Source organism: Berghia stephanieae, chromosome 4 (genome assembly GCF_034508935.2).
Source record: "Berghia stephanieae isolate SIO BIC M18660-M18661 chromosome 4, UCSD_Bste_1.3, whole genome shotgun sequence".
NCBI lineage: Eukaryota > Metazoa > Mollusca > Gastropoda > Nudibranchia > Aeolidiidae > Berghia > Berghia stephanieae.
In genome coordinates this window covers 32364968-32388334 of record NC_088363.1, presented here as the reverse complement: position 1 = coordinate 32388334, position 23367 = coordinate 32364968, and the positions used below count along the sequence as shown (strand labels likewise).

Here is a 23367-nt window from a genome sequence, read left to right as displayed (position 1 = left end):
CATGCCGTGTTGCTTGTGACAAATGACACCAAAACCAATAAACCTCGATATCAGCAAAACGGAATACATTTACTCCAAGATTTGAGTTCAGAAGGAAAATCTATGCTTTTTTCTCATAATAAAACATTTTATAACCATTAAATATGAGCTTTAAAGTTTCGTGTCGAATCTTAGTATTGTGCTGTGTTTGATGACACCAAAGGTCACAAGCAATACCAACTTTTTAAGAACTCTATATGAAACTTAATCAGATATGTAATATACTGCAATTGAGTTTAATAGTAAATTTTAACTTTATACTATTAGTCAAATTTCAATCATGTGAGCTAAAATATCACATTTAATTTCTACATGCTTTCTAAAAAGGTGATGCGTTGACCTCGTTTTTAGCACATGCCAAACAGCATTCAAATTTCACTTTTAAGTTGTTTATTTCATATCCTGTTGAACAGAGTATGTTGAGCTATCTCATTTTATCTCTTCTTCGTATTATCAATTGATTACAAGCATTAACCCAATGAAAACCGCCCATAATTAAGTAAAATCAAATTTTCTTAACACTGGTATCAGACGGGCACCTTTTGACCTTGGCTCATATATATATATATATATATATATATATATATATATATATATATATATATATATATATATATATATATATATATATAATGTATGCTCAAAGACAGACAGATAACCGACAACAGACAGACAGACACACATAGAGACAGACAGACAAACAAATTATATTCATACATACTTTGTATGGTTATATTTCGTCCTCAGTTTGTGTCATATAATAATGATTCACTCTTATTTTATTAAAGTTTTATTTTAGTAATACAAATATGATAACGGAGTTTATCTCATTCCAGTTATATTTCGGTAGGCTTAGAAAAACTTTTTCTAATATTAGATTATCATCCAATTAATAGCCTTCTCTTTGAATTCATTTCAAATTAGTGAATACTTTTCTCTCAACCTTTTGTCACGTAGCCACTTATTATAAAAGCTTATTGACGGATACACTATTCCACTTCTCTTCGAGATATCTATCTTACTCGCGGGACTTAGTGAAGAACTTCACTATTTTTCATTTCCGCCATCCAGACGCCAGAGCCTCCTTTATGATCTTAGCCAGTGGTACTACTGTCAAGAATGTATCAAGACTGAGTCCTGAGGGGAAAGAATTGCAAGTACTTTCAGACTGGAAGTGATACCCCACAAGTCCACACGTAATGTCCAGCATTATCATCATCTCAGCATGATCGCATACGTTATGTAATATTATCATCTTCTCATTTATAACTGTGATCGCTATTCATTTATAAGAATACTCATTTAATTAAATTTCATCTTTCTTTTCATATCATCTTAACTCGCCATTTGTTCTTTTTATTATAAGTAACTACATGTAGTAAATTCTGGAGGCCTTGTTTATCACATCTTTATTTTATAATAAATATAGTCGAGTTAGCTCTTCAGTGCTCATCAGACCATGGCAGTTTGTCAATACCAGAAGTAACCAGCAGCCTACAACGGGCTTTTGAGATATTGTAACAAATGAGATGATAGGGACGAATATTACACACTTACAGACATAAATATCTAGAGAGAGACAAACAAACAAACAAACATACAGACAGACAGACAAAACCGACAGCAGACAGACAAACAGGCCTACATGAAGACAGATAGACAAACCGATATCCATTCATACTTTGCATGGTAGTATTTGGTCCTCAGATCGTCAATACGAGAAGTAGCCAACAGCCCTTCTGTAGCGTATGACGATATGGTGGCGAACGAGATGGTAGGATCGTAGATCAGAAAAGTACACGGCACCGGGCAGTCGCAGTTCTCTCTCACTTGGGCCTTTATCTCATCTGGATTGTGTATAGATAGTATGAAGTTGACGTCACTCAGGTCTTTGTTATTGTTTATACACCACTAGACGGGTGATACGTTTTCACTTTTTAAAGAAAATCCCTTTTACAGACTATTGAAGTAGTTCTCACTAAATTGTATTTTTCACTCTATAAACGTTTACGGTTACACATTGGTTTGTGTGTTTGTACGTTATATCCGTTTGGAAGCGATCAATATTCATATTTTCGTCCAACCTCGTCATCGATCGCATGATTTTTTTCTGTACAATGATTGGACATTTCTCAATAAATGTAAACACGCTGCTTTGTCTATGAAAGTTGTAAACATACCCATCGGTCATGCTGAGCAAAATTATGACAAATTGTGACGTTGGATATTTCTCAAACTGTGGACACTTTTCCCTATGTGGGTCATTTTGAGCACACCTTGCAATGGGACAATGACTTCGAGGACATGGAAAGGTAATATAGAACATTCCCATTGTACTTGATATTATTATCGTCATAGGCAAAGAAATATACCATCTTTATACATGAAACAGTGCGTAGCCATCGTTTAATTATAGCCTGACCGTAATCATCGTTAACTTATCGCCTGGCACGAAGATCAACTAAGACCCATATTTTGATGTCATTTTTAGGTTTGTGGGCCGTCTAGTGAGTTGTCTTTAGTAGTGGTCAAGAAAACTAGTGATCCCATTGGTGGAACTGTTGAATACAACTCACGATTTGTTTTTTATTTTTTGTGTCCAAAGACTTGCCTTTTGACGTCATTTGTGGTCATTGTCAGGCCATAAGTTTACGAAGGCCACGTTAAGTTATAGCCTGGCATTGAAACCCAAAAAGACTGGCATTTTGACATCATTATTTGGTTTTTGCACCGCCTAGTGAGTTGTCGTTAGTAGTGCCATGGAAACAAGTGGTCCCATTGGTTGAACTATTGAATACAACTCACGATTTGTTTTCTTTTTTGGCCAAAGACTGGCATTTTGACGTCATTTTTTGGTCAGTGTCAGACTATAAGTTAACGATGGCTACGCATGGACAGTGGCAGCGTTTCGCCGAAAAATGGGAGCTAACAGGGATTTGTCATTGAGTGGACACCATTTCCTCCTTTTTTACTCTGCCATCTTACCTTCAGATGAAGGAATAAATAAAGCACTGTGAAACGCATGGAGCATGGTATAACACAAGAGAAAAAAAACAATAACTGTAAATCAGTCCTCTCCAATTCGAGAAAGATTGATGTTTTTAGACATGTTTGTTTTTCTTTTATATTTCTTACTTGTTTTGTCTGGTACTGTTTCATACATACTTTTTCAGATCATTATCTTATACTAGTGCCCGCTCCCTAACTTCTCAATTTGAGCGTGGTAAAACCTTGAATTGCGTCATATAGATAGAACGAAGTTGACGTCACTCAGGTCTTTGTTATTGTTTTTTGCCATCCACTTTTAAGAGTAATTCTCACTTAACTGTATTAACCAAACTATAATATAGATAGTTCGAAGTTGACGTCACTCGGGTCTTTGTTATTGTTTTTTGCCATCCGCGTTTATGAGTAATTCTCACTAAACCGTATAACCTGACTGTAGCTTAAGGTTACACATAATTTTGTGTGTTGGTTCGTTATAGCTCCGAATGGCAATGTTTTGAGCTTCTCAGCCAAGCTAAGAAGCTCATAACATTGCCATCCGGAAGTCTAATGGACCAACACACAAAACTGTTTGTATCCATGAACGTTTATAGTAAGGTTAATACAGTTTCGTGAGCATTACTCATAAACGCGGATGGCAAAAAACAACAACAAAGACCTACGTGACGTCATCTTCGAACTATCTATAGATAGAATGTGCTTGGCCAAGGAGTTCACAACATTGCCATCCGGAAGTATAACGGACCAACACACAAACTCTGTGTAACCATGAACTTTTATAGTCTGGCTGATACAGTTTAGTGAGAATAACTCACAAACGCGGATGGCAAAAACAATAACAAAGGCCTGAGTGACGTCATCTTCGAACTATCTATACGTTTAACGTTACACATAGTTTTGTGTGTTGGTCCGTTATACTTCCGAATGGCAATAATGTGAGTTTCTTAGCCAATCGCATGCTCTCTATAAATGATACTATAAATGATAGTTTAATTACACTTTAAGAATAGAATAAAGACTCCAGACCTACCTATATGTTTCGTGTAACAGTTATAGTATTGCTCCAAAGTACAAACAGGCGGTTTATCTGAGAATTGAAACAATCATTAGTTGGTTAAATGTGAGCATTGCCGCCATTAGTACTTGCATATCACTCGGAATAATCAGCCCCACAGATCCTGAGAATCCCTTACACTTTTCATACACGAGATAGTAAAATGCCAAGTGTCGTCATTGTGTTAGGATATTTTGATAAATACCCACAAACTGAGTGCCTGACCGATTTGGATGCTGGTATGTTCTAAAAAAATTGAGCTTTTATGTAGTGCAATATCCACTAAAAGTGCTTAAAGCGCTTTACAAGGGGTCCTTGGCCAACGCAACACTTGACATTTAGGACGGGACATGACGCCTTTCAGGCGTTATTACAATTTTTTTCGGACAGAGACGACGCTGTTAGCGGCCAGGTACTCATTTTACACCTAAGTACAGTGAGAGAAAGTGAGAAAAGAGCCTTTTACAAGAGCTCAACTATGCCCCGAGGACCCAGGACCTTCCGATCCGAAAGCGATACCACAAGACCAAATAGCTGTAACGATCCGAAAAAGTGTGCATAAAACGCACATTCTTAGATCTTTATCTTATACCTGTCCCTGCTCCCTAATTTGTCACTTGTCACAAATAAATGTAACTCATCAACTGAAATGGTATTGTTTCAGAATAATTTAGACACTAACAATTGTGTCCATAAGATTACTGCCTGTTTTTTTTTAATGGAGAATGTTTCAGAAATAAGAAATATTCGAGTCGTTGTCACCAACATCCTCCAAATCTTCCTCTTCCTCCTCCACTTTAAAGTCATTATCATCATCATCATCATCATCATCATCATCATCATCATCATCATCATCATCATCATCATCATCATCATCATAATCATCGTCGTCGTCGTCATCATCATCATCATCATCATCATCATCATCATCATCATCATCGTCGTCGTCGTCGTCGTCATTAACTACGAACAACAAAAACAATAACAACACCAAAGTCTACGTACCACCCACATGAGGCAGGTAGAAATGTCTGCATCCACAAACTTTCTGCATGAGCCGAGAGCTACAGGACATCTGACAGGCATCAGGCGTGTACTTGGTGTAGAACGGAGACGCCATACTCCGGCAGCTTCCGTGAGGCGCAGGTAAGTTCTCAATCTTAAAATAAATAAATAAATAAATAAAAGAACATTTGAACGGTCCTCTGGACGACTGGATACAAACCTTGTGTAATTTATCTCCTGTCCTCACCGTACTCAGGTGTAAAATGAGTACCTGGCCGTCAACAGCGTTGCCTCGGTCGGAAAAATCGTAATATCGCCTAACAGGCGTCAAGTCTCTTTCTACATTACTACGTGTTGCTGTTGGTCAGGGACCCTTTGTAAAGTCCTTTGAGCATATTTAGTGGATATTGCGCTATATAAAAGCTCTAGTTTTTTTTTTGGATCTCTAGTTAAAGTGTCAGAAGACAATGGAGAAGAATAACGTTTGCAGTGAGACTATCTTGATGAATAGCATCGATTGTAGAGCGCCCCTCTGAAGGCCGGGCGGAAGTTGCTTAAATAGTTTTAAAATTGAGCTTTAATATAGCGCGATATCCATTAAACGTGCTCAAAGCGCTTTCCAAAGTGTCCCTGGCCAACAGTAACACTTTACATGTAGGATGGGACATGATGCCTGTTAGGCGATATTACAGTTTTTATTTTCGGACAAAACACCGCTGTTAACGGCCAAGTACTCATTTTATACCCGAGTACGGTGAGAGAATGTGAGTAAAGAGCCTTTTCCAAGGACTCAACTATGCGCCGAGCAAGGCTCGAACTCAGGACCTTCCGATCCGAAAGCGAGTGTCATACCACTAGACCACATAGCCGCAGTAACAGTTGGGTCCTGGTTTCAACTCCCTATCACCGCAAAAGTTTTTATTCTCTGTTGTCTTATGACCCTTCTCTACTCAATTCATGAATTAGATGGCCAGGCATTTCATGAAAGAATATGGATATTCCACCAAAAACACGAATGCTATCAACAGGAATTTCCTATGTGTTGTCCAAATTGGGCAAATCGGGGGTTAATGATCTTGCTCAAGGAAAATAGAAAGCGCCTAAAGTTGGGCTGAAACCCAAAGCCTCCTGGATCACATTGCAATGATTTAATACTCGGTTATCTCGCCCACCTTCATAGTATCATAATTCTATTAAATATATTTACCGTAGACATCTGTATTCCAACAAAACTGTGAGAGCCGGTTGGAATAGCCAGGCCTAATTCTGCCACCTTGGGGAACTCATTTTGATCGTGGAGGAGAATCTTGACTCCAGCTGCGTTGTGAGGTCCGGGCATGTATTCATATTGTTCCACATTCAACGTCAGACGAAGGCCGTAATCAGATCCTGCATTTAGTTATTTTAAATTACATATAGATAGTGAAATAAATCAAATGTGTCAGCTATCGTCTCAAAAAGGGTGTTGTGTAGGGGTTAGAGTATCAAAAAATTCCTCCCACCAAATCCAAGCATCAGTAACACACTGTAGTATAGTCATCTGGAACAATTACAAAAGACGCCTAACTTCTATGTCATGGCACAGGACTGAAGGGCTAGAGTTCAGGTGGTCGCTGGTTCGAATAAATAAGCAAGTAAGTAAGAGTAGGAAAAAAGTGATATTTTCATTTATATGGCAAACTTTTAGTGACAAATAATTATTAGAGATCAGGCAATGGTATAAGATAAAAAAAATGAAAATATATTAATGAAACAGCCCTAAACAACGCAAGAAAGAAACATAAAATTTAAAAAAAAACATCCCAAAAGGTTAAGCTGCTGAAAAGTGAATTAAAATTTACATATAGACTAGTAGGTGGAATTAGGTCCAAAAAAACCCCCTTGAATTGTGCAAATTAGGGTTGAAAGCATGAAAATTACATATGTTGTAGAATATGAAAAACCCTGTAATTTATGCTGTATAACCACTCTGAGAGATCAGTATTAGTTGAGATACAAGCTTTTTAAGATTGGAAAATTTTTAATGGAAGACAAAAAAATTGTTCATTCCTATTGTGTAAACATTCAAAACAAGGCGACCTAAGGTTGATTTACGTCATCCTTAGATTCCATTGGTGACTATTTTTAGCGTCAAACCGGATGTTTTCCTTTCACTAAACTTTCGATTCACGAACTATCCAAATTGTTTAATCGTTAATCTTATTCAATTTTGCTAGTTTTGAGGGATTTCTACCATGCACAATTCTATAATAAGAGATTTTTGTTTATCTGATTTACAAGTATAATCAACTACACTAATGAAGACGGGCAGACGGAGAGACAAACAACAGACTCGCAAAGCACTGCTCGATTAAATATCGGCATTTAATCGGTGTTGACAAAGAAAGTGCTCTTTTCCCCTTCCCCCTAATTATTTTTTTTGGTCCAAAAATACTGCAATAATCATTTTACGTGTTTTATCTACTGTCAGACTTGATGATTGTTAGGGATCAAGATAGCTCAGTTGGTAGAGCACTCGCTTCACATGCAAAGGGACCGTGATCGATCATGGGTGCAGTCGAATGATTTTGCCAGACCTCCCAGTTCACCCAGCAGTAATTAGGTAGTTGGGTCTGTTATATATGGCGGAAAGTACTTTGCGATAGACAAGCGTCCTATGAAAAGGGTAACAAGCGATTACTATTGTCCGTTTCACTCTATAGAAACTGGAATAAACTCCGGCTCCATGGACCGAATGGCTCTGAAGGACTACTGCATTTTGATGACAGTATGTGTCTTAGAACGCTATATATAACTATCACCACCATAATAATAATCATCATCATCAACATCATCATCATCATCATCATCATCATGATTATCATCATCATTATCATTATGATAATTATCAATCGTTACGATGCAGTACCGTGTCAAGCTATTGACGTTACGTTTTTGACTGCATGGTGACGATGGGAACATGTTCTATCTCTACTGTTGTGTCCTTGTGTAAGGCACTGCACACAAATTGCCTGCTCGTTCAGGTATAATTGAGTGTTCTATCTGTTGTCCAAAAATTACTCTGTACTGGTTGCTTGTTTTGTATGAAATATGTCTTACGTGTCTTGCTGGTGTGCCATTGTGCAGTTAATGTAGAGTTTTAAAACTGTAACATTACTTGTGTATTCCATATGAAATTCTCATAAAGAAAGTAGAGAGAGGAAGGGAGAGAGAGAGAGAGAGAGAGAGAGAGAGAGAGAGAGAGAGAGAGAGAGAGAGGGTGGAAGAATATTACATATGACTTAAAAAGGAATGCGTTTGCATGTTTTCAGATACAATTACAATGGCAAAAAGAACTTCTCGCAGGAACTGACGGGACACCTTTTTAGCATGTCAACTAGATAAAACCACGCTAACGTCTCATGCTTCAACCACCCAGGAATACCACGCTACAATTCCTACTACATTTTGTTTTATGTTTTCAACGTTCCTTTTGCCGACGAAGGTTTTTTCCCCGAAACGTGCATTGTCTGTACTGTTCCCACTCGGAGCCATTTGTTAGCTAGTGTAAATGGTCAGCAATATATTTAAATTATTGAAATCACATTGTATTCTCGTTGTTATTTTTCTTGGATAAGTAATGCTATAATATAGGGAAAAATAAAAGTGGTTCTATAGCAGGTTTCATTTATATGGGTCTTAGCTACCTGTATGCTAATTTTTCAAGCTTTCAATCCCAATGTGAACGGTTTTAGCCCAATTTCCCATAATACAATGAATATAAAGAAAATAAATGTATTTATAGCAGCTAGGTGTTGAATGGGTCTTGGTAACATGCATGCAAATTTTCTTGCTTTCAACCCAAATTTGCACGGTTTTATCCTAATTCCCACTATCTACTAATCCTTTCTTTAAAAAATATAGCATTGTGGAGAATATTGTGCTTATTTGAGTCAATAAAAAATTGATACGGCGCACAACTCTACTGAAAGATTTGAAAATTAGAAATGTATTTTTTAGAGATAGATAAACAGATAACTTGATTTCCTTTTATAATTTAAAGTCAGGTTGAAAGTTCATTGAGTCAAACAGATATCATAAAATATGTACCAACGACGACACTTGACTCCCAAAATCAACTAATTTTGACACTGTAAAAAGTTGTCAATTTGCGTCATCTATTTATGACATCAAGTATCATTATTACTTCCGTTGTGTTGTGTGGGTGTTGGCATTTTTCAGCAAATCGTGGCATTCATAGTGATATTATTCGCTTGATCACATGAAGGTATTTCAGTCGCCATTTTGATTCTTTTTTACTATTAGGGTTAGCTCGAGATCGAGGATATTTCTTTTTCTATTAAGGTTAGTCATAAGTCTTAGTAAAGGTGCTAGGATGTTTGTTTTTCCATAAGTTAAGCAAAGGGGAGACATTCCGAAAGCTCCTACATCCCCAGTATTCTTTAAATTTGTATTTTCACCGTTGATATTTTGTCAGGCATTTATTTATTCAATTTGTCATTATATCTAGAAGTATTTTAAAAACTCTAGAACAAACCTTGATAGTTTTGTGAAAGTTTAAAATTTCTTAATTTGACCATTGTTTTGATTTTCAGCTGCCATTTTGATTTGTTAAATATTGAAAGGTAGTGCAAAGCAGTCCGAGAGTTGTTTTTTTTCTTTCTATTAGGGTTAGCTCGAGAGGTTAGTCATAAGTCTTATTAAAGGTGCTAGGAAGTTTGTTTTTCCATAAGTTAAGTAAAGGGGAGACATTCCGAAAGCTCCTACATCCCCAGTATTCTTTAAATTTGTATTTTCACCTTTGATCTTTTGTCAGGCGTTTATTTATTCAATTTGTCATGATTTTTTCTATTAGGGTTAGCTCGAGATCGGATTTTTTTCCTATTAGGGTTAGTCATAAGTATTATTAAAGTGCTAGGGTGTTTGTTTTTCCTATTGGGGTTAATCAAAGGTACTAGGTTTAATTTTTTCTTGGGGTTAGTTGAGGAATATATTATTAAATATATTATTGGGCCACCAGAAAAATCAACCGAAGATATACCAAATTACACAGACAACGTTGTTTACCAATCTGCCCTCATTAAATGATGGTGAGTACAGTATCGAATGAAAATAGTTCTTTCCCCGCGAAATTGCGGGCTTTTTACTAGTAATAAATAACAATATGAAATTCTATTTGCGAAACAACATTTTCAAATGTGTGTAGTGTCTGCTTCAATTGCGTTTCTGATCTTATCTATTGATTAAGTTTCTAAACAACATATTATACGATCTCTCATCTAAGTCCAGTATTATGTAATGTTGTTGCCGACCTGTACTTATTTGCAGGTCTGATAGCACAAATTGTTATGGGCTCATTGTTTGTGATAATTGTTCTTATTTTATGTTGTGTGCCTGAAATATAAATTGCTTCTCTTATATTTGTTACCCATTTATTCAAGTGAGTGTTTTGTATAATGATTTTATTTTGTATTGTTTTGTTTTTATCTGTTTTATTTTCTTTTGGTTTGCTTTGGTCTAATATTGATTTTACCTGCTTCCATTTGTTAATTGGAATTTCCAAGGTAATGTATGATTCATATTGTAGCCATTCAGAATCAGTAGCCCCATGGAGCCGGAATTTATCCCGGTTTCTATAGTGTGAAACGGAAAATAGCAATTGCTTGTTATCCTTTGGATAAGATGCTAGTCTATCGCAAAGTACTTTCCGACATATCTTACAAACCCAGCTACCCAATCTCTATTGGGTGGACAGGGGGTCAGAAAAAAATCTCGACTGCACCCGGGATCGAGCTCGGTTCCTTTGCGTGTGAATCGAGTGCTCCCCCCCCCCCCCCCCATGATTGATATTGGTAATTGTCTAAATAAATCTTCGAATTGAATTGAATTTAATTCCAATGGAAGTACTCCAAAACCCACGAAAAAAACATTGTCCATTACAACAAGCATAAATCAAGTCCATAATTACATTCGGTTATCAGACCTGCAAATATGTGCATCTAGGGTGGATCGGATTCCAAAAAAGAAAAACAGGGTTTTTAAAAAAAATGATAAACTGACCCTGAACATGAGATTTTATTTTTTGTCACTTCAATAAACTGTCTCACATTTCTGCTCAATCAACCAAATAAACTTGACACAAGTATCATATCATTTTTACTATAAAATTGACTTTTAGCACTTAATAATAATAATAATAATAATAATAATAATAATAATAATAATAATAATAATAATAATAATAATAATAATAATAATAATAATAATAATAATATTTTGATGGGTGTAGGGTGCCTAACAGGCATCTGTATCGAATGAGCTGTGATTACTTGTATTTTTGTGTGTTGGATTGATTCTATATTCTTAATTGGATTTTATACTGTGATAGTTGTTATATCAACGTGTACCCTTTTAAATAGTTTAAGAAGATTTTTTTAAAATCCTGTTTTTAATAAAATTGATTTTTCGAATGGATTCCACAATATCAGCCAGTCTATCTGTTTTTTATACTTTGTTCACCGTGCCACTTGTAAACAATACATCTGTTTTTAAAACTAATAGACATTTAGATAACCACGCCTCTCGGACAGTCGTCATAATGTAAATAATGGCAGTGATTGGTTAAGATATCAAAACTACACCGTTTTTACTATCAATGGTATGTGTCTAAGTTTGAATAAAACCAACACAAAAAACTATGTGTAAACTTAAACGTTTATCATATGATCGAGAAAATCATGTAATAACTATTCATCCATTTGACGGTATAAAAACAATAACAATGTCAGAGAGAGGTCGATTTAATTCCCTTATCATTTATAAACAAACAACCCTGTTTGTCCGAGCACGTGTAAAGGTGTGTCACAAATTCCATGTTTTGATTGGTCAAAAATCTGCTGGTTAATAGACGAGGTCGACGGGGCACCACCAGCACACCAGAATTGGATTCAGTAGTCTGGTGTCACGCCGCCCGGCAACGGCGGCCATCTTGGTTCTAAACAAAGAAAATCATTACCTTTTATTTTTCAAGCTGGCTAGAACTTTTCATATGTCTTGTGATCATAATGTGTAAAAGTCAAAACATGATCAAATTTATGTTTGTTTCCCCTTTGGATACGCTTTTATGCTCGCCGGAGAAATAATTCATACGGACGTCCGCCATTGTTCCGATAGTTTAGAGCCAGTGTTACTAAGTTACCATGCGTCATTAGGAAGGAAGTGACGTTACGGCTATTGAATCCTATCACCGAGACTGTCCGTCACCATCGTTGTCTTTCGCCTGACACTGACCAAAAAATAATGTCAAAAGACAAGTCTTTGGCCGCAAAAGAAAACAAATCGTGAGTTGTATTCAATAGTTCAACCAATGGAATTACTTGTGTCCTTGAGCTCCACTATCAACTCGCTGGACGCTGCACAAAACTAAAAATTGACATCAAACTATATATAGAACGAGGTTGACGTTACTCAGGTCTTTGTTATTGTTTTTTGCCATCCATCTTTATGAGTAATTCTCACTAAACAGAACTAACCACAAACTACTAACAGACTACAAACCTAAAAGGTTACACATAGTTTTGTGTGTTGGACCATTATATTTCCGGATGGCAATCTTGTGAGTTTCTTGGCCATGTAAGTCCAAGAGGGTTCTGGTATCAGGCTATACATGAGAGGATCATAACAGTGAATAGTAAGTATAAATAAAGAAACGTAGTCATGCGCTGTATAAATTCTCAATCATCGAACTGAAAAACCCAAGATATAAAAGACCTGATAATTGAGAAGGGCATTGATATTCTTTGTTTAACAGAAACGTGGCTAAAATCCGGAGACGCGTTTACACGCGCAGAAATGACACCAAATGATTACTCAATCAAATCAGTTCCACAAATCGGTCGTAAAGGGGGGACATTGCCATATGAAATCTGCCATTACACCAGGAAATATACTATAGTCCGTTCCAAGTTCCGTGTGCACGGAATATTGCAAATTCCTCCAAAGTTACGAAATGTGGAGCCGTGATTTTTTGTTCGCGGGCTTATATTTAAGCGACATTGCATTACACATTTTGAATACCGATAATGATTGACCAAACGGTTTTCTCACAATGACGAATTCCTTTTTACATTATATACACAGCCACTTACTAACATTCTAAGAAATATAACATCAATTACCATCTACGAGTATCTATATGCAGACGACACACAAATATATTATTATACGGCATGTGAGCTAAGTCAAACGTTACTTACATCAAAAAGTGCACAATGACAGCAAATAAATTAAAGTTGAAAGATGAATAGAGTGATATTGTTATTTTAGGTCATCCCAATATTACAAATTCTATTGGAAATATCAAATGTAACATAAATGGCTCGATTGTGCAAAGTTCACCCGATGTTAAAAATCTCGACACCTTTAATGGATGAGAATATGACATTAGACCGGCACATACAATATCTTTCTCAATGCCTTGATTACATCATTGATTCTTTCAAAACGTGACTATTGTAACTCTCTCTCTTTTAACCTCACTAGCGAGAGAATACTCAGGCTGCAAAGAATTCAAAACAATGCTGCTAAAAGAGCTTCATTGGCTTCCTGTTAAGGAGCGAGTATTGTACAAAGTTCTGATATTGTGTTTTACATGCCTCAACACATATCAACCAACTTATCTGTATGATAAATTGGACTTATATACAAACCCGACCCCTTCGCTCGTCATCCGAGGGAAAATTGCTTGTCACTCAAGGAAAGAATTCTTTCGTGTCATGTGGAGGGCGATCCTTTTCTAGAAACACCCCAACCCTCTGCAGCAAGATATGAAGTGAATAGAAAAGTGCCAGAAGACAATAGAGAATAAAAATTTTTCGCGGCGGTGGTGGGGTTCGAACCTGCGACCTTATTGGTACGACAACTCCGCCTGGCAGGTGAGAGCGTGGCTCTACCGTGTGAGCTATCCACGAACACAAAATATTCGTTTCAAACCCAAAGTCATTACTAGATCCCTCTCTCACCCACTTCTTGAGACCGCCGATTCGTTCGTACACCACCATCGCGAATAATTTTGACCAGCAGTTAAGCTTAATAGCCAATATTCTCAACACAAACATATAACATAGAAACGATTGAGACATTGAGTATGCTCCGGTGTATGGGGTGAATTTTTAATTCAGAAAAGTGAGTGGAGCAGGCACTTATGTTGGTAACAACAAGATATGAAGTGAATAGAAAAGTGCCAGAAGACAATAGAGAATAAAAATTTTTTTCGCGGCGGTGGTGGGGTTCGAACCTGCGACCTTATTGGTACGACAACTCCGCCTGGCAGGTGAGAGCGTGGCTCTACCGTGTGAGCTATCCACGAACACAAAATATTCGTTTCAAACCCAAAGTCATTACTAGATCCCTCTCTCACCCACTTCTTGAGACCGCCGATTCGTTCGTACACCACCATCGCGAATAATTTTGACCAGCAGTTAAGCTTAATAGCCAATATTCTCAACACAAACATATAACATAGAAACGATTGAGACATTGAGTATGCTCCGGTGTATGGGGTGAATTTTTAATTCAGAAAAGTGAGTGGAGCAGGCACTTATGTTGGTAACAACAAGATATGAAGTGAATAGAAAAGTGCCAGAAGACAATAGAGAATAAAAATTTTTCGCGGCGGTGGTGGGGTTCGAACCTGCGACCTTATTGGTACGACAACTCCGCCTGGCAGGTGAGAGCGTGGCTCTACCGTGTGAGCTATCCACGAACACAAAATATTCGTTTCAAACCCAAAGTCATTACTAGATCCCTCTCTCACCCACTTCTTGAGACCGCCGATTCGTTCGTACACCACCATCGCGAATAATTTTGACCAGCAGTTAAGCTTAATAGCCAATATTCTCAACACAAACATATAACATAGAAACGATTGAGACATTGAGTATGCTCCGGTGTATGGGGTGAATTTTTAATTCAGAAAAGTGAGTGGAGCAGGCACTTATGTTGGTAACAACAAGATATGAAGTGAATAGAAAAGTGCCAGAAGACAATAGAGAATAAAAATTTTTCGCGGCGGTGGTGGGGTTCGAACCTGCGACCTTATTGGTACGACAACTCCGCCTGGCAGGTGAGAGCGTGGCTCTACCGTGTGAGCTATCCACGAACACAAAATATTCGTTTCAAACCCAAAGTCATTACTAGATCCCTCTCTCACCCACTTCTTGAGACCGCCGATTCGTTCGTACACCACCATCGCGAATAATTTTGACCAGCAGTTAAGCTTAATAGCCAATATTCTCAACACAAACATATAACATAGAAACGATTGAGACATTGAGTATGCTCCGGTGTATGGGGTGAATTTTTAATTCAGAAAAGTGAGTGGAGCAGGCACTTATGTTGGTAACAACAAGATATGAAGTGAATAGAAAAGTGCCAGAAGACAATAGAGAATAAAAATTTTTCGCGGCGGTGGTGGGGTTCGAACCTGCGACCTTATTGGTACGACAACTCCGCCTGGCAGGTGAGAGCGTGGCTCTACCGTGTGAGCTATCCACGAACACAAAATATTCGTTTCAAACCCAAAGTCATTACTAGATCCCTCTCTCACCCACTTCTTGAGACCGCCGATTCGTTCGTACACCACCATCGCGAATAATTTTGACCAGCAGTTAAGCTTAATAGCCAATATTCTCAACACAAACATATAACATAGAAACGATTGAGACATTGAGTATGCTCCGGTGTATGGGGTGAATTTTTAATTCAGAAAAGTGAGTGGAGCAGGCACTTATGTTGGTAACAACAAGATATGAAGTGAATAGAAAAGTGCCAGAAGACAATAGAGAATAAAAATTTTTCGCGGCGGTGGTGGGGTTCGAACCTGCGACCTTATTGGTACGACAACTCCGCCTGGCAGGTGAGAGCGTGGCTCTACCGTGTGAGCTATCCACGAACACAAAATATTCGTTTCAAACCCAAAGTCATTACTAGATCCCTCTCTCACCCACTTCTTGAGACCGCCGATTCGTTCGTACACCACCATCGCGAATAATTTTGACCAGCAGTTAAGCTTAATAGCCAATATTCTCAACACAAACATATAACATAGAAACGATTGAGACATTGAGTATGCTCCGGTGTATGGGGTGAATTTTTAATTCAGAAAAGTGAGTGGAGCAGGCACTTATGTTGGTAACAACAAGATATGAAGTGAATAGAAAAGTGCCAGAAGACAATAGAGAATAAAAATTTTTCGCGGCGGTGGTGGGGTTCGAACCTGCGACCTTATTGGTACGACAACTCCGCCTGGCAGGTGAGAGCGTGGCTCTACCGTGTGAGCTATCCACGAACACAAAATATTCGTTTCAAACCCAAAGTCATTACTAGATCCCTCTCTCACCCACTTCTTGAGACCGCCGATTCGTTCGTACACCACCATCGCGAATAATTTTGACCAGCAGTTAAGCTTAATAGCCAATATTCTCAACACAAACATATAACATAGAAACGATTGAGACATTGAGTATGCTCCGGTGTATGGGGTGAATTTTTAATTCAGAAAAGTGAGTGGAGCAGGCACTTATGTTGGTAACAACAAGATATGAAGTGAATAGAAAAGTGCCAGAAGACAATAGAGAATAAAAATTTTTTGCGGCGGTGGTGGGGTTCGAACCTGCGACCTTATTGGTACGACAACTCCGCCTGGCAGGTGAGAGCGTGGCTCTACCGTGTGAGCTATCCACGAACACAAAATATTCGTTTCAAACCCAAAGTCATTACTAGATCCCTCTCTCACCCACTTCTTGAGACCGCCGATTCGTTCGTACACCACCATCGCGAATAATTTTGACCAGCAGTTAAGCTTAATAGCCAATATTCTCAACACAAACATATAACATAGAAACGATTGAGACATTGAGTATGCTCCGGTGTATGGGGTGAATTTTTAATTCAGAAAAGTGAGTGGAGCAGGCACTTATGTTGGTAACAACAAGATATGAAGTGAATAGAAAAGTGCCAGAAGACAATAGAGAATAAAAATTTTTCGCGGCGGTGGTGGGGTTCGAACCTGCGACCTTATTGGTACGACAACTCCGCCTGGCAGGTGAGAGCGTGGCTCTACCGTGTGAGCTATCCACGAACACAAAATATTCGTTTCAAACCCAAAGTCATTACTAGATCCCTCTCTCACCCACTTCTTGAGACCGCCGATTCGTTCGTACACCACCATCGCGAATAATTTTGACCAGCAGTTAAGCTTAATAGCCAATATTCTCAACACAAACATATAACATAGAAACGATTGAGACATTGAGTATGCTCCGGTGTATGGGGTGAATTTTTAATTCAGAAAAGTGAGTGGAGCAGGCACTTATGTTGGTAACAACAAGATATGAAGTGAATAGAAAAGTGCCAGAAGACAATAGAGAATAAAAATTTTTTTCGCGGCGGTGGTGGGGTTCGAACCTGCGACCTTATTGGTACGACAACTCCGCCTGGCAGGTGAGAGCGTGGCTCTACCGTGTGAGCTATCCACGAACACAAAATATTCGTTTCAAACCCAAAGTCATTACTAGATCCCTCTCTCACCCACTTCTTGAGACCGCCGATTCGTTCGTACACCACCATCGCGAATAATTTTGACCAGCAGTTAAGCTTAATAGCCAATATTCTCAACACAAACATATAACATAGAAACGATTGAGACATTGAGTATGCTCCGGTGTATGGGGTGAATTTTTAATTCAGAAAAGTGAGTGGAGCAGGCACTTATGTTGGTAACAACAAGATATGAAGTGAATAGAAAAGTGCCAGAAGACAATAGAGAATAAAAATTTTTCGCGGCGGTGGTGGGGTTCGAACCTGCGACCTTATTGGTACGACAACTCCGCCTGGCAGGTGAGAGCGTGGCTCTACCGTGTGAGCTATCCACGAACACAAAATATTCGTTTCAAACCCAAAGTCATTACTAGATCCCTCTCTCACCCACTTCTTGAGACCGCCGATTCGTTCGTACACCACCATCGCGAATAATTTTGACCAGCAGTTAAGCTTAATAGCCAATATTCTCAACACAAACATATAACATAGAAACGATTGAGACATTGAGTATGCTCCGGTGTATGGGGTGAATTTTTAATTCAGAAAAGTGAGTGGAGCAGGCACTTATGTTGGTAACAACAAGATATGAAGTGAATAGAAAAGTGCCAGAAGACAATAGAGAATAAAAATTTTTCGCGGCGGTGGTGGGGTTCGAACCTGCGACCTTATTGGTACGACAACTCCGCCTGGCAGGTGAGAGCGTGGCTCTACCGTGTGAGCTATCCACGAACACAAAATATTCGTTTCAAACCCAAAGTCATTACTAGATCCCTCTCTCACCCACTTCTTGAGACCGCCGATTCGTTCGTACACCACCATCGCGAATAATTTTGACCAGCAGTTAAGCTTAATAGCCAATATTCTCAACACAAACATATAACATAGAAACGATTGAGACATTGAGTATGCTCCGGTGTATGGGTGAATTTTTAATTCAGAAAAGTGAGTGGAGCAGGCACTTATGTTGGTAACAACAAGATATGAAGTGAATAGAAAAGTGCCAGAAGACAATAGAGAATAAAAATTTTTCGCGGCGGTGGTGGGGTTCGAACCTGCGACCTTATTGGTACGACAACTCCGCCTGGCAGGTGAGAGCGTGGCTCTACCGTGTGAGCTATCCACGAACACAAAATATTCGTTTCAAACTCAAAGTCATTACTAGATCCCTCTCTCACCCACTTCTTGAGACCGCCGATTCGTTCGTACACCACCATCGCGAATAGTTTTGACCAGCAGTTAAGCTTAATAGCCAATATTCTCAACACAAACATATAACATAGAAACGATTGAGACATTGAGTATGCTCCGGTGTATGGGGTGAATTTTTAATTCAGAAAAGTGAGTGGAGCAGGCACTTATGTTGGTAACAACAAGATATGAAGTGAATAGAAAAGTGCCAGAAGACAATAGAGAATAAAAATTTTTCGCGGCGGTGGTGGGGTTCGAACCTGCGACCTTATTGGTACGACAACTCCGCCTGGCAGGTGAGAGCGTGGCTCTACCTCTCTCTAAATTTTTATTCTCTATTGTCTTCTGGCACTTTTCTATTCACTTCATATCTTGTTGTTACCAACATAAGTGCCTGCTCCACTCACTTTTCTGAATTAAAAATTCACCCCATACACCGGAGCATACTCAATGTCTCAATCGTTTCTATGTTATATGTTTGTGTTGAGAATATTGGCTATTAAGCTTAACTGCTGGTCAAAATTATTCGCGATGGTGGTGTACGAACGAATCGGCGGTCTCAAGAAGTGGGTGAGAGAGGGATCTAGTAATGACTTTGGGTTTGAAACGAATATTTTGTGTTCGTGGATAGCTCACACGGTAGAGCCACGCTCTCACCTGCCAGGCGGAGTTGTCGTACCAATAAGGTCGCAGGTTCGAACCCCACCACCGCCGCGAAAAATTTTTATTCTCTATTGTCTTCTGGCACTTTTCTATTCACTTCATATCTTGTTGTTACCAACATAAGTGCCTGCTCCACTCACTTTTCTGAATTAAAAATTCAACCCTCTGCAGCAAACTTTCAAAAGAAATACGACATTCTTCATCGGAAGAAATGTTTAAAAAGCATCTTAAGGCTTTCTTATTTTCTAAATTGAATTGTTGATGTCCCTGTAAAGCGCTCCGAGCACTTCCTCGTGATATGGAAAAGCACTCAACAAATATATTATTATTATTATTATTATTATTATTATTATTATTATTATTATTATTATTATTTATTATTATTATTATTATTATTATTATTATTATTATTATTATTATTATTATTTTCCTTTCAGTCTTTTCCCCAATCTACCTGCGGACGTTGCCCATAAACGGTTGTTGACGTCATCGTTGAAGGTAAAACAAACGCCATGGTCAGTCAACACCTCTGTGAAGTTTTCAGGTCCACAGGTATGGTCCTGCCATTTACACCTGAAATAGGGGAATGACGAAGAAGATGCTGCTGCTGCTGCTGCTGCTGCTGATGATGATGATGATGATGATGATGATGATGATGATGGTGGTGGTGGTGGTGATGATGATGGTGATGATGATTGTCACAAGCGAATTTAACCTCCACTCTACCTTTAATACCACATTACAATGATGATGATGATAAGGTTGATGCAAGCTGTGATGATGATGATGATAATGATGATGATGATGTGATGATGATGAAGTTGATGCAGGCCGTGATGATGATGATGATGATGATGATGATGATGATGATGATGATGATGATGATGATGATGATGATTATCATGATGAGGAGGATTTATTAATTTATACATTCTACTATTGCAGCTAAAATCAAGTGACTTCAAAGGATATTCATATAATAAGACATGGAAATAATCACTCTCCAAATTGAGCTATCTATAAAGTATAGCCCTAGGAAAAAATCCATCCATTGATCAATATGATTTTTGTTGCAATTTTAGCTACCTTTACAAACTTGCCTACTACTACGAAAATTTCACAGAACTATGGATTTTTGGCTCCAAACAGACAATTATAAAAAGATCTTTGATTCAATAAAACTTCTTGAAAAAAAAAGTGTTGTTGCCGTAGCTAGTTCATAAGGGAGTTAAAGGCAGTAGTTTAACATAATATTTTAATGACAAATTTGTAATTTTTACTACGAGTATTTTATATGTTAAAACCTCTGAAAACTACTATTTTTTCGTGCCCAGGTAGGCAGGTCTGCCTTTAGTACATGCCTAGGCAGCCTAATGAGAAAATTTAATGGCGACACGTAACGACATCATACATTTCTGCAGTCACCTGTGTTAAAATTAATTGTGAGTGATGCTCAGGATCTGCGAGGCTGATTGCTTCGACTGGTAGCAACGTGTGGTCTTAAGGCATGTCACTTAACGACTCTAATTCAAGGCTGGTGTTCCAAAACTATTTACGTCGATTTTTCTACTTTTTGAGATTTTCCATCCATGAGATAAATTGAAATGTAAATCTTATATTAAGCATTATTTGAAACAAGAATTTCCCTAGATTTATATGAATTTGAAGTTTAAATTATGATGAAATAACAAACCGAATGAGAATTTTTAGGGAAAATTATCCGTATTGTCTCAAAATGGGGGAAAACGGAGTTAAGGAGTTTTGGAAAACCACTCTTCAATTGTATTCAAACCCGGTTGTTTGTGAATGGACTAATCTAGTAATAGGGAAGAAAAGTCGTGACGTCACACCCTCTACTTTTCAGGTTCAAAAATCTTTAGAAGTATTTATAAAACCAGTCCTTCGGAAGACTAATAATGCATTGGTTTCATATTGAATCATAAAGTGGCATAATTATTTGAGCAGCAGGATGTATAGGCATACTTTAAGAATTACGGGAAGTAAAAGAGCGAGGATGGATGGCATTTATTGACGACCAGAATAAATTTAGATTAGAAAATAAGACGTCATCACTCTGAAACTAGAAGATCATTTACACAAGGTCCGGAAGAGTGGTTTTACACTTTTAATGAGATTGGAACCTGTTTTTTAAAATCACATTTCCGTTCTTTATTGAGCAATCTGGAGCCAATGACAATAAGACATTATAGCACTAGGAACAACTAGTGGACAATATTATGTGGAATGGTGGAACCATTGTGCGGCTATGTGGTCTAGTGGTATGACACTCGCTTTCGGATCGGAAGGTCCTGGGTTCGAGCCTCACGTTCGGCGCATAGTTGAGTCCTTGGAAAAGGCTTTTTACTCACATTCTCTCACGAACTTAGGTGTAAAATGAGTACCTGGTCGTTAGCAGCGTTGTCTTTGTCCGAAAAATTGTAATATGGCCTAACAGGCGTCATGTCCGGTCCTACATGTTAAATGTTGCTGTTGACCAGGGACCCCTTGTAAAGCGCATTGAGCACATTTAGTGGATATTGCGCTATATAAAGCTCAATGTAGAAGCTCAATTTAGAAGAACCCATATATGATCAATATTATTTATGTGGCCGTACATCAACCTTGCTCCCCTGTGTATTCCTGGGCCAGACATGTGTTAATCTCATTTTCTGTTTGACATGATCCATTGACAACCCATTTTGGTCCCCAGGTATTATGTCCTATTATGTTATTTTCTCACAAAACAAATGTAATTCATTTTAGCCAGGAAACTTTTTCATTAAATATCGATCGATTAAAATGACTTTTAAACATGTCTCAAGAGCCTCTAACTTTAGACGTCTTGGATTGAGACTCTTTGTAATAACGTTAACGGAAAGGTCAACCGTTCGATACGTGAGGACAGTTTGTTTTTTCTAAACAAATGAAAAAAAAGGGTTCGTGTACGACAATATCTTGTCGACACTGGAAAAAAAAACACTTAATAAAAAAAGAAATTAAAAAAAAAACTAAAACAAACAAACAAACAAACAAAACAAACCCAAAAAAACAAACAAAATTATAAAATATATCTATTTATTTTAACAATGTTAGCCAGAGAACTTTTACTTCAAATAAACCGATTGGTTAATAATATCATTTCAACTTGTTCAGACATTTCAAACCTACTTAATGAAAGTCCCATGTTTGAGATGTATTTTGAAGCAACAATCGTTGCATTTTGCCTTTATACATATTTTTTTCAGCCATCTTTTTTCGTGCAAATTGATATTTGGTTTTCTAGGCTGCATTATTAAGTGAATTAATAGATTTTATGCATGGGTCCATACCGACGTATACTTATTTGCAGGTCTGATAACCCAAACTGTTATGGTTTCATTGTTGTAATGGAATACTCTCAACCAACGCAAAATATTGTCCATTACAAGAATGTTGAAACAAGCCCATAATTGCGTTCGGTAATTTGACTCGCAAATATGCGCACACAGGTCTATAGCTAGATGCACATATTTGCAGGTCTGATAACAGGGCGCAGTTATGGGCTTGATGTCACATAGTTGTAAAGGACAATAATTTGCGTTGGTTTGAGAATATTTCCATGACAACAATGAGCCCATAGCAATTTGGGTTATCAGACCTGCTTATAAATACATGTCGGTCTCGTGCGGCTTTGCGGTCTTGTGATATGACACTCGCTTTGGGTGGAAAGATCCTGGGTTCGAGCCTCGCTCGGAGCATAGTTGAGTCCTTGGAAAAGGCTCTTTACTCACATTATCTCACCGTACTTGGGTGTAAAATGAGTACCTGGTCGT

At 38.0% G+C, this 23367-nt stretch overlaps 1 protein-coding gene across 1 annotated transcript in view; it reads right to left on the bottom strand.

Moving 5' to 3' along the window:
* The window catches only part of LOC144971748 (uncharacterized), a 48085-nt gene that overhangs the window by 9500 nt on the left and 15218 nt on the right, over nt 1-23367 (bottom strand). Inside the window, exons 4-8 of the mRNA XM_078912822.1 lie at nt 20010-20128; nt 6312-6493; nt 5105-5258; nt 4076-4132; nt 1721-1886 (exon numbers count right to left, since the gene is read on the bottom strand). Of these exons, the coding sequence (XP_078768948.1) occupies nt 1721-1886; nt 4076-4132; nt 5105-5258; nt 6312-6493; nt 20010-20128 (678 nt within the window). The remainder of the gene's footprint in view (nt 1-1720; nt 1887-4075; nt 4133-5104; nt 5259-6311; nt 6494-20009; nt 20129-23367) is intronic.